Source organism: Suricata suricatta, chromosome 12 (assembly GCF_006229205.1).
Source record: "Suricata suricatta isolate VVHF042 chromosome 12, meerkat_22Aug2017_6uvM2_HiC, whole genome shotgun sequence".
Classification (NCBI taxonomy): domain Eukaryota; kingdom Metazoa; phylum Chordata; class Mammalia; order Carnivora; family Herpestidae; genus Suricata; species Suricata suricatta.
In genome coordinates, this window is record NC_043711.1 from 20,060,913 (window position 1) to 20,072,134 (window position 11,222).

The 11,222-nt window shown below is 58.4% G+C and overlaps 2 protein-coding genes across 4 annotated transcripts in view; one reads left to right on the top strand and one right to left on the bottom strand.

The window, feature by feature from the left end:
- The window catches only part of GPR62 (G protein-coupled receptor 62), a 1,970-nt gene extending 633 nt beyond the window's left edge, over positions 1-1,337 (top strand). Inside the window, exon 3 of the mRNA XM_029916281.1 lies at positions 2-1,337. Coding sequence (XP_029772141.1) covers positions 2-562 — 561 coding nt within the window. The 3' untranslated portion in view covers positions 563-1,337. The remainder of the gene's footprint in view (position 1) is intronic.
- The window catches only part of PCBP4 (poly(rC) binding protein 4), a 14,663-nt gene extending 3,452 nt beyond the window's left edge, over positions 1-11,211 (bottom strand). Inside the window, exons 1-13 of one of the 3 annotated variants that reach the window (XM_029917782.1) lie at positions 11,171-11,211; positions 4,976-5,117; positions 4,804-4,827; positions 4,663-4,695; positions 4,333-4,449; positions 3,976-4,107; positions 3,687-3,815; positions 3,364-3,438; positions 3,157-3,201; positions 3,017-3,080; positions 2,841-2,893; positions 2,581-2,750; positions 1,287-2,175 (exon numbers count right to left, since the gene is read on the bottom strand). In XM_029917782.1, coding sequence (XP_029773642.1) covers positions 1,887-2,175; positions 2,581-2,750; positions 2,841-2,893; positions 3,017-3,080; positions 3,157-3,201; positions 3,364-3,438; positions 3,687-3,815; positions 3,976-4,107; positions 4,333-4,449; positions 4,663-4,695; positions 4,804-4,827; positions 4,976-5,056 — 1,212 coding nt within the window. In that variant the 5' untranslated portion in view covers positions 5,057-5,117; positions 11,171-11,211 and the 3' untranslated portion in view covers positions 1,287-1,886. Of the gene's footprint in view, positions 1-1,286; positions 2,176-2,580; positions 2,751-2,840; positions 2,894-3,016; positions 3,081-3,156; positions 3,202-3,363; positions 3,439-3,686; positions 3,816-3,975; positions 4,108-4,332; positions 4,450-4,662; positions 4,696-4,803; positions 4,828-4,975; positions 5,118-11,170 lie in introns of those variants that run through there. The other 2 variants (XM_029917784.1, XM_029917783.1) reach the window with 2 other exon arrangements.
- Positions 11,212-11,222: the final 11 nt, after the last annotated feature.

Sequence of the window (11,222 nt, forward strand, 5' to 3'; positions counted from 1 at the left end):
GCTGCTGGCCTTCGCGCTCCCGGCCTTCCTGCTGCTCGGCGCCTACGGCGGCATCTTCCTCGTGGCGCGCCGCGCGGCCCTGCGGCCCCCTAGGCCCGCGCGCGGCTCCCGGCTGCGCTCCGACTCTCTGGATAGCCGCCTCTCCATCTTGCAACCCCTTCGACCTCGCCTGCCTGGGGGCAAAGCAGCCCTGGCCCCGGCCCTGGCCGTGGGCCAGTTCGCAGCCTGCTGGCTGCCATATGGCTGTGCGTGCCTGGCGCCCGCCGCGCAGGCCGCAGTGGCTGAGGCGCCCGTCACCTGGGTGGCCTACTCGGCCTTCGCCATTCACCCCTTCCTGTATGGCCTACTGCAGCGCCCCGTCCGTCGGGCACTGGGCCGCCTCGCCCGCCGGGCTCTGCCCCAGCCCCCGCGTGCCTGTACTCCTCTGGCCTGGCACCTGCCCTCGTTTCTGCAGCACCTCCAAGGACCTTCATTGGGCCCTGCCCTAGGCCCTTCTGAGGCACCAGAACAAGCCCCAGATTTGCCAGGAGGGGAGAACCTGAGCATGCCAGGGGCCACCTGAAAGGAGATCTGTCTTCCATACTGAGCTAGGACTGGAGAAAGATGGTGGTATCAGAAGGAGCCCATCCAACCTCCTGCCCAGTTCCTGGCAGGTGCCCTGCCTGGATTTGTGGCTCTGGAACAGGGAAAAGGAAGCCTGCAGCCTGGTAATGCCAAGCGGCTTCTGGGAGCTAGGAATCCTGGGTTCTGAGCCTGACTCTGCCTAGCTTTGTATACAGACCTACCCTTCCCTAGGCCTGTTTTCCCATTTGTATCCTGGACCATCTCTGAGAGCTCCTCTGGCTTAGGTGGTTTGACACTCATGGATAGTCCCCAGGCCAAAGATGGAGAGGAAGTGGGCAGGATCGCAGAGAAGTGGGCTCTAAGGGCTTACAGCCAAAGGGATGGACCAAGCAGGGCAAGGTCTAGGAAACAGCCACCGCAGGAGGAACCAGTGGAGAGATACTCAGAAGGACTTCCCTGACATCTGCACCAAGGAGAGGCTGGACAAAGCTACTGGAACTCCTCTACCAGTTTCTAAAGTGCCCAGAGAGCAACTGGATCCGTGTGGTGCCAGAGGCAGGAGGCTGGACAATATAACCCCAAAGGGCCCTGAAGCCCCAGGACTGGCATGTGGAAGGGGCCAAAGCCCAATGGAGACTGGTAGATTCACAGATGGGGTCCTCCGGGACCTTGTCCACACCCGTTTTCTAGAGGCTTTGCCAACACCCACAATGTTTCACAGCTTCCTGGTCTCTGAGAATATTTATTCAAAAACAGGGATTGAAAAAACTGTACAGAGTGTCTGCTGCTGAGAACTCGGCCCCTGCCTCCACGCCACTCCCCCAGCTGCCTGGCAGGGTCCCCTCTTTGGGTTGCCCTCTGCCAAGCCCAGCCAGTCCATTCCAGTCAAAAGGGTATCAGTGGAAGCAGCAGGAATCTGCACGGAGGTGGGGGGAGAAGCATGGCCCCCAGCCACCCCCCAGCTCTCCTCCCTGATCCCCACAGGGGGGCAGGAGACTGGGAAGCCCTAAGGGATGGGGAGTGCATGAGTGACCCTCTGAAGTGAGGGCACTAAGGATGCTCCCTGCATCCAAGCATAGAGCTAGAGGGGGTGGAGCCCCCTACCCTGGGGCTGCTGCAGCTCCCAGACCCTGGGCCAGAAACTGCTCCTGCTCTAAGAGGAGTTACTCCCACAAAACCGGGGCCAGGTAGGGGATGCATCCATGCGTCTGGGCATTAGTGGCGTTTGGGGCCCCAGGGTGGAGTCTCCTTGGGCAGGTAGGGTGCAGAGGCAGCCCCTACCGGTGGTCCTGCCTGCCCCTGTGCCTGTGCCTCAGCCAGCCTCAGTAGGGGGAGAATTTCTGCCGCTCAGCTTTCTTGCTCCCATTAGCTGCTGCCATCTTGGCAGTGTAGGCCGCCAAACCCGGCGGCGGCCCTGGGGAGGCAGGTGGTAGAGCCAAGAAGGGCACAGGCTTGAGGCCGATGAAGTTGGAGAGGGAGATGGCATAGGGTGTACCCAGCAGGCCTGGGGGAGCTGTGGGCAGGGCCGTCAGGGGTGGCGAGAAGGGGGCAGGCAGGTCTGTGGGGGCCGAGCCGGGTGTCCCCCCAGAGGTAGACTTGGCCGTTTCTAGACTGGAGAGAGGGATATGGGAGGAGATGTAGGGGAAGGTGGGGGTGAGAGAGGGGCAATGAGGGCAAATATAGGGAGAGATTAGATAAAGATGAAGAGAAATCGAGAACAATGACATATAAGAGAATAGGAATGTCAGGAGAGTGGGGTAAACAGGAAGAAAGGATAAGCAGGTATGGAATAGGGTGAGAGGAGGTGCAGGGCGGCCAAACCCAGTGGGATAAGACAGGGATGGGAAAAGAAGACACAAGGAATGGATGGGGGATAGGGCAACAAGGAGTGGGTAAGGCAGGGATGGGGAGGCAGAGGTCACACCCAGAGACAAGAGAAGGGAGATCAGCTTTCCCACCCCAAGTATGCTTTGCACATAAGCTCTGTGACCTGGGACACCCCCACCCCACACTCACCAGGCAGTGATGAGGTACTGGGCCAGGGCGATGGAGACAGGGGAACCAGTGATGGTCACGTGCCTCTCGCCAGCACCCTCTGCTTGGTTCCCGATCTTGATATGAGCCCCTGACATCTGCCGGATCTCACTGATCTTGCTGCCCTGGCGCCCAATCACGCAGCCAATCAGCTGACGGGAGAGAGTAGAATTCAACCCAAAGCCAGGGCCAGACTCCCGGTCCCGGCTACCCACCCTCAAACTACCCGATCCCCTGCTCACGTCGTTGGGAACCAAGAACTCCTGTGAGCTGGTCTGCGTGCCAGGATCCAGTCCTGGGAGGGAAGAGAAGAGGGATTAGATGTGATTCTGGGCCTTTCCTGCCTCCCCATGTACATTCCAGGGGGGCTCCCTGCCCCTTGGAGTGTGCCCTTGCCTCTTCCTGCAGGGCTGCTCACCTGGCACCATGCTGGGTGAGGCAAAGGGGACTGCGTGGCCCGAGAGCTGCTGGAGCTTGGTGACCTGTGCCAGAGAAGAGGGGGCGGATATCAGAAGAGGCCTGGCTTGGGAAGGAGTCCCTTGGGGTACGGTTACTCACCTCAGCTGGGGTCACAGCCCCATACTGACCCTGGACAGAAAAGCCCTGTGGGGGACAAAGTGGGTGAAAGGGGGTTACTGTGACAAGTCTGACCAGTTTGGCCAGTCACTCCTCTCCCCACCCAACCTCCAAGCCCTTCTTCCATTCCTCCCCCATCTCAAGATCCCTCCTCCAGTAATGCTTCTCATCCCTCCTGTTCCATCTCACCTGGTTGGCAGAGAGAAGGACAGTACCTAAGGAGAGGCTTGGATGATATGGGATAGTAGCTCCTTTGGGTGGAGACTAGAAGGCACAAATGGGGGAGGCTCTGTCAGGACCATCTGGTCCCATTCTGGATCCCCCAAGGGCCTATGTTTTCAAGGCTCTTGCCATGACCCCCGGGGTAAAGGCATCCCTACACCCTGGAGCTCCCAGTCCATCCCTGCAGCCCTGCCCTGCCTCCACCCAGTGCCACAATGCATATGACTTGAGGGCCTGACAAGACAGGCCAGGACCCATCCCTGTCCCCTCTCCCTGCACCAGGGCAGCACCTCCAGGATAACAGCGCAGATCTGGCGCACACACAGGATGATGGCATCAGGTACCCCAGACACAGTGACAGCACGCTCTGTAGAGTTGGGGAGCAGGTCTCCTGCCACCTGCACCTGGGCACCCGTGGTCTGCAAGCAGAGAACATGGGCCACTTCTGGATGTCCTCACAACCCAGACTAGGGCTGCCCAGGCTTGGAGCTCTCCAGGGGACAGGCAGCCCTAAGTCTAGGTCCACTCTCTGAAGAGGAGGGTAAGACTCCCTGAGGGTGGTATCCCTCTTCTCCTCACCTCTCGAATCTCCTTGATCTTGGTGCCAGCCTTCCCAATCAGTGAGCCACACTGGCTCGCAGGGATGACAAGGCGCAAGGTCACCGGAGGCCTGGAGACATTTCCACCATTTGCAGGAGCAGCGCAAAGGTCCTGGGCAGGAAAACTGCGGTTTGGCTGTGCCTGCCCCATCCCCGGATGGGGGATGTGCCTGCTGGGGTTTGAAGGAGGGAAGCCATCCCCAAATCCTACCCTAATGAAAGAAGCCCGCCCTGGGCTTGGCCTTTCCTGCCACCTACAGCCACTGCGTGGAGTTGGAGTCCCATTCCCCTGCCCCAGGGAAGCCCCTTTGGCCTCCCACCCCAGCCACCCACAGACCTCATCCAGCTTGAAAGCGATCATGGAGACTGCATGGAAGACGGCTGCTGTGGAGCCGGTGATGGTGGTGATGCGCTCGGGGCAGGAGCCCTCAGAGATGGTGATCCGGGCACTGCTCTGCGGGTACAGAAAGGCCGGGCAGCAGATCTCCTTCTCCACTCCCTTGCCAGGAACCTGTCTGCTTGGCCCCAGCCAAGGCTGGAAACAGCTACTTTTCAAGGGCACTCACTGGTCATCCCATATGGTGGGGTTCAGGGGAAATATGGGTAGGGATCTCCCCTCCCCTCCAAACCAGGTGCCCTGGGCAGCTCTCCCAAACTCCATCCTCACCTGCTCCCGGATTCGCTTTACAGTCTCTCCTTTCTGTGGGAAACAAAATGCACAATGGTTCTTAGCCTGAAGGGTCACTGCCCCCTCACCTGGCCTAAGGCCTCAGGCTGCAGTCTACATAGAACAGAACTGGGCACCTACCTTCCCAATTATGCTGCCAACCTCCTGCAAATGAGACAAGAGTAGAGTAGAGTCAGGGGGCACCAATGCCTCAGGCCCTGCCCTTCCACCGGGACAGGGGCTCTACCAGAGACAGGACGCAGGAGATCAAACTGCTGGCGGCCATGCCTCACCCTGCCCCCCACCCACTCACCTTTCCATGCATCAGCATCCGAAGTGTGAGGGTGATGCTGAGCTCTGGCTCCTCCTCCAGCCCCGCATCTGAGCTGCTCATCCTGTCAGGCGGGGCTGGGGCCACAGCAGCCTGGGAGTGCGTCCACGGTGCCGGGCCGGCTCTGGTGGGTGCAGCGGAAGAGGGGTTAGAGAGGAGCCCAGGTCTCTTTTGGGTTCCTTGCCCTTACATGAGGATCTCAGAGCCAGGCTAACCAAATTCCTACAGAAGAGAGACAGTGCATGTCCCCAGTTTCAAATGTCACACTGACCAGTGTCCTTGCATGCAACCACTTGCTAGGCAACCCTGGATGGTTCATTTGCCCCATCCGAGCCTCCGCTTCCTCATCTGTAAGAGGAGACTACCAAGTCCTACCCTCAAAGTGTTATGAGAATTAAAATTAGTTAAGTAAATATGTGGTAGGCACCCAGTCTCTACCAGTATCCTTCCCTTCCCTGCATACATTAGAAAAACTAACCAGGAGGCTTATGGGAGTGCAGAGAGGGAAAGCCTCTTCTCTGACCTTTTGGAAAAGGGGATCCCTGTGGATTGGGCCTCGAAAGTGTGGTTAAAGTTGAGGTTTTTTCAAATAAGAAGCACTTGCATCCAGGGACCAGAGCTCCCCACCTCTAGACCTCACCCCAGGATTATAGCATGGAGCTGCTAGAGTGGAGGCTGGAGCAGCCATGGAGGACCACGGGGAGCCTTCCATGGGGTGGAAGTGAAGATAGCACGGTTCTAGGAGGGTCCCCTCACCCCAGCCTTCCCCCTGCCTGGCAAAGGCTTGTGGGGATGGGGTCACAAGGGCTGGGAAGACCACCTCCAGTGGTCACTAAAGCAGAGGCTCCCTGCAGACAGCTCGGAGCAGGGTTCATTCAGCACATGGGATGAGGGGGGTGGTGTCAGGAGACCAGCAGTCTGCGCAGTGGTTTTCCAAGCCCTCTCCTATGTGCTGCGGAGGTAAGAAGTGGCCACATTCCCAGCCTGGAATCCTTTCTACTGCACCAGAAACAAGTCACTGGGCTCCCAGTCTCAATTTCCTCACCTATAAAATGGAGAGAATGCTTCCCTCTGGGACTGGGTGATGGGTAAGAAAGGGATTTGGGGGCTGGGAAAAGTCAAGGCCGTTAACTGACAGAGGAAGGAGGAGCCAGAGATTAGCTTCTGGGATTAGCCCAGCCGCCAGCCCTCCCAGCCCTCCCTACCCGACCCCTTTTCATGCCTTGACTTAATCCTGAACCTTAATCCTGCTTGGAAATCCCTCTCCTCCAGCCGCTGTCTCCTACCAAGGCTCAGCCTTGATGGGGAGCTCACTGGGGGACCATAACCAAAGGCAGAAAATGGAGTGGGACCAACTGGTGCTAAAGCTGAGCCAAGCCCAAGCCCTAACCCTGAAAATTCCTTCTGCCCAGGAGGGTGTGGGAGCCAAGGATGAGTGTGCCTGCCTAGAGCACTCCAGAGACCTCTGGGCACCTTCTTCCTCAACCCCGTGCCCTATCCCGACATGAGGATCAAGGACGTGGAGCACTGTCCAATCCCCTCATTGGAACCCCCTTGCTAACCAGAGCTTGGGCATGGGGTAGGAAGGGGGTGCTCCCAGCCTGGCTTTCTCAGGAAGCCCAAGCAAGCCACTCTATGACATGACTCTGTTCCTTCATCTCTATCATTCCTAACATGACCCACATGTACTAGCCAGGCAGGGGTCTCACAGACTATGCTGTGTCCCCAAGCACTCAGGAACTTGTCTCCCTAGCACCTGCTCCTCCCTTCCCTTGAGTTCTGCCCATAGGCTCTCCAGGTCAGAGGTCAACAGTGGATACAGGGACTCTGCTCTGCGAGCATGAGCATCCTGGCCAGCCCCGTGCTGGCTGCCCTTGCTAACATTCCCCCAGCTGTGCGCACTTCCTCCAGCAAAGCACTTGTGATGACGTGCTTAGTTTCTGTCTCCCCAGACAGCCACGCTCGGGAACTCCTTAGAGCAGGGGCCAAGGCTGCCACCTTCTCCTTGTGTCCCCAGAGCTCAGGCCGGAGCCAGGCTGGAGAAGGTGTTCAGAACATAATGATGAGCTGAACAGATGAATTCACCAAACAGAAGAGAATCTGATGCCAACAGAGGGTCTATAACCTGCCCAAGGTCACAGAGAGGTGTGGAAAGCACAGTCCTGCCTGCTAGTGTAGGGCTCTGTCACAGGCCCCGTCTGCCTCTCCTTTCTGGGTTTGTCAGTTCTCTTCCTGGAGCAGGGTTCTTGAAAGATGGGGAGCAGACTTTAGTAGTCTGTGAGACCCTTGCCTGGCTAGTGCATGTGGGTCATGTTAGGAAAGGACTGACAACTTGTCCAAAGCTACAGTCTTAAGCTCCAGAATTTTTAAAGGCTCAGGGACTCCTTTGGAGTGGCAACCTGTGGGAGACTTCAGACTGTCCGCATACCATTGCCACATTATCTCTTGGGGTCATAAGGCTTGAGGAAAAAAGGGCAAAGGGACTAGAGTGTGGCCAGAATTAGAGTTCCTGCCCTGAAAAAGGTACCTGGGTCTGTAGCAGAGCCCACTGCCTCAATTCCACGGGTGACCTTGGCTAGGCCTTCACCTGACATGGACCTCAGTTTACCCACCTGTGCTACGTGTATATGTATGTGGCTGCGGGTTGCCAGTGCTGGTATCTATATGTCCTTCCTGTTCTGAGGGACCCTCAAGATCTTTCCTGTTTTTAGGAGAAAACAAGAATTCCTGACACAGGATTCCCAAATTAGTCTCCTAGGGGCCCTAAGAACAAGCAGTCCTATTAGCCATGCTGGCTCCCTTTCTGCCCTCACCAGGGTTCTAGGGAGTTTTTTGTTGGTGGGCCCTGGGTCCCTGCTGGGCCACCCACATGGCAGCCACACGTTATGCCATACTGACCTCCAGCTCACCTCTGGTCAGCAGGGCTCCTTGGCAGAACATACCAAGCTCAGACCAGGCCTCTGACCTCGGGTGTTCCCTCCTGCTCCCCAGGCCCCCTCCCCAGATCGACTGCCCACTCCTTCTGTCCCTGGCTTCCTGCCACCCAGGGTGGAGGGGGCGGGAGGGGGGTGACAGCTGTGTAAGCGATGGCGGCTGCCCCTTCCTGCCCCTCCCCCCCAGCTGTCTCTCTCTCATGACAGCTGCCCAATCAAAGGGCCAGGGGCTTAGCCAGCTCCCCCCCACATACAGGGATCAAGTGTCCACCCTGGCTTTGTTCTGGAGCAGGAACAATCCGGGGGAGGGGAGGGCTCCTGGGGCCAGGCAACTCAAGTGGACTGGCCCGCCCCTTGGGGGATTCCCTTGGCTCTGCTAGCCAGTGTCTGGACCAACCAGGGCTTACAGACCCACCTGGGCTAGGAAGAAGGTGGGGGGAGGGCAGTCTCCAAGTTCATCCCCCGCCTCACATCCATCCCCTGACATCCCCCTCAGTACCACCAGGCTCCAACCTAGCAGCCTCCTACTCCTAATCCAAAAGCAGCCATGCTGGCCACACCCAGTGATGCTGGGGAATGGCTCTGGACATCAGGCAAAGCAGGGCGTGGCAGGAGGTGGACACTAGGCTTGGGGAGATCAGCACTGAGGGATCCTGTCTCCTTCACTGGGTATGCTCCCCCTTCCTGATTACCCAGGCCTCCACAAGAAATGTCCCAGTATCCTCTGCTCCATGTGCCCAGCCTCTCAGCCTTACAGCCTCCCAGGAAGACCATTCATAGCACTTCTTGGGAGAGTCAGGGGAGGAGAGGCCTGCAGGGGAGCAGCCTGGCGGGGGGCTGGGAGAGGGGCATGCGCTCCACCCTCTGGTTTCCTGACCCAAGGCTATCCTGTAGAATCTGTGCTAGGCAGCGAAGGGAAGCTGACAAGTTGTCTGGTGCCAGAAATGCTACAGCCTCCTTAGGCATCGTTAGGCAACCACTCAAGAGTCCTCCCAGCTAAGGGAAACTGAGGCAGGCCCAGACTGGGCTCCAGGAGAAAGGGCACAACTTAGTGGTACAGCCCCACCCCGATACCCATCCTCTCACTGCCTCACCCAAATTGAGAAAGGTCTCTAGCTTTAATTTTCCATGCTGGAGACTGGGTCATTCTGCTGCTCAACAGCCATCATTGGCTCCCCAGTACCCAAGGAATAAAGCCTGATCACCACAGACAGGCATTCAAGGCCCTTGGTGATCTCGTCCCTGCCAGCTTCTCTTCTCTCATCTCTACCCCTTCCCCAGTACACATCAGGCTGCAAAACACGCCTAGCACCTCCAGGCCTCTGGGCCTTTGCCCAGACTGATCCCAGCTTGAAATGCCCATCCTCCTCACTCTCTGTCAAAATCCTTCTCAAATGCCACCTCTTCTGTGAAGCCTTCCCCAACCTTCCAAGTCAGATATAATCATTCAGGCCTCTGTGCCCCCTAAAGTATGCCTCAACTCAAAGGAGCACCAAACTGGGCATTTTCAAGCCTATCTTTCTACTACCCAAGAGAGTAAGAGTTTCTCCAGGAGATCAGTAGCCAGGATGTGTGCAGGGAGAAGGGCCTGGAGGCATTAGGGACCAGAGATGGGGCTGAGGGTTCCAGAGACGGATTTAAGGATGGGGTGAGAATAACAGGGCACATGGGAGACCCAGGATCTGGCTGGACAGAATCCCCAGAGCCCCCACTCTGCGGTTTCTTTGGATCTAGAAACTTCCAGGCCATGTCACTGGGGTGGGGGATTTGCGCTGTGCTTTGAGACTTTTAGGGGCCCGGAACAGGTTCCCCATGTGGAAGGGAGGCTGGAAGCAGAGCTTGGGAGTGGCGCAGGTTTCACAAAGTCGGAACCCGGGGCCCAAAGAGGAAGGCACTTGTTTATAAGGCTATGCGAAAGGCAACTGGCAGAGCTGGGAGAACCAGGGGTCCACCTGTACAGCTCAGAGCTCTTTCCTCAAGAGGTCAATGCCACTGGGCAATGGTGATGGGGGGGGTGGCAGGGATGGGAGTAGGGAGGGTGGACAGAGCCTGTCTGGGGACACAGGGCGGGGCAAAGCCAGCCTCCCTGTGGCCTGGGCCTGCCAGGGTGTGTGGGCCGCCTGCTCCCAGCCCCCCACCCTGAGCATGCAAGAAGAACAATCCCCTTGTGTTTGGGCAGCCTGAGCCTGCATGCTGATGAAGGCTGAGGGGTGGGGGCTGGGATGGGGGTGCTTTAGAGGGTGAGGGGGTTCCAGGGCACAGAGGGACTAGGGGATATTCAGATGGGAAAAGGATAGGATCCTAGGTGCTGGCCCTGAAGCAATGAGGGTAACCTCAGGAAAGAGTAAAGGCTAGAGCTAAGGTTTAAGGTCCTGGAGAGTCCCTGGGGTCTAAAGCTCTTTGTAGGAGAAGGAGGGCCCCTAGGGACACATGCCCTCTTGGTCCATCATGAAGGTAAACATTGTTGGCTTGGTGGGAGCCAAGAGCCCACATTCTGGAAAGAGGCCATGTAACTGGCCGTGGGTGCATCTCCTTGAAGACCACTCCCCAGGGTGCTGGAGCCGGGCGGAGCACTGGGTGCCACAGGTCTCAAGATGGCGGGCCTGGGACAGGGGAGTGAGGAGGTGGGCACCTCCCTCTCCTGACCAGGCAGTCATGAGAGCCAGGCTGAAGTGAGTAGCCAGAGACACCCCCTGTCTCCCAGGACTCCAGCTAGAAGCTAGGTCAGAGCTGAGGGTCTAAAGAGCCACAGGGCATGAAGGACCACTCTGAGCCCCCAACTGTCATCTCCACACACCCCTGGTTGGAGATCTGTCTGCTGGCTCCCCCCCCCCCCGCCCCCAATCAAGGACTGCAGAGAATGGGAAGGGGTGTGTGCCTAGCCAGGAACTGCAGGGGAATGGCAGATGGGGACAGAGATGGAGCAGAACCAGAACCCAAGGCAGGGGATCGAAAGAAGAGCAAGTCCAAAGAACAGAACCAGCAGGTAGGATGTGGGCCTCAAATCTGGGGTCTCAGGTCCAGGAAGGCCCTCCCTTGGTGCTGGGGGCTTCTCTGGCAGAGCAGCGCCCCCCACCTGTGCAGGCCTGGGCCCGTGTGGGACAAGGAAGCATGTTCCTCACGGTCTCCCAGTCTCCCAAACCGGGACCCTGGCCTGTAGACTTCAGCGCGGGCTCCCCGCCCCACCCCCGGCCGAACCCCCAAACTTCACGGCCCGCGGTGCCCCGCCCGGCCCGCGCCCTACCTCGCTGGGGCTGTCCTGCGGCGGCGGCGGCGGCGGCGGCGGCGCGGCGGCT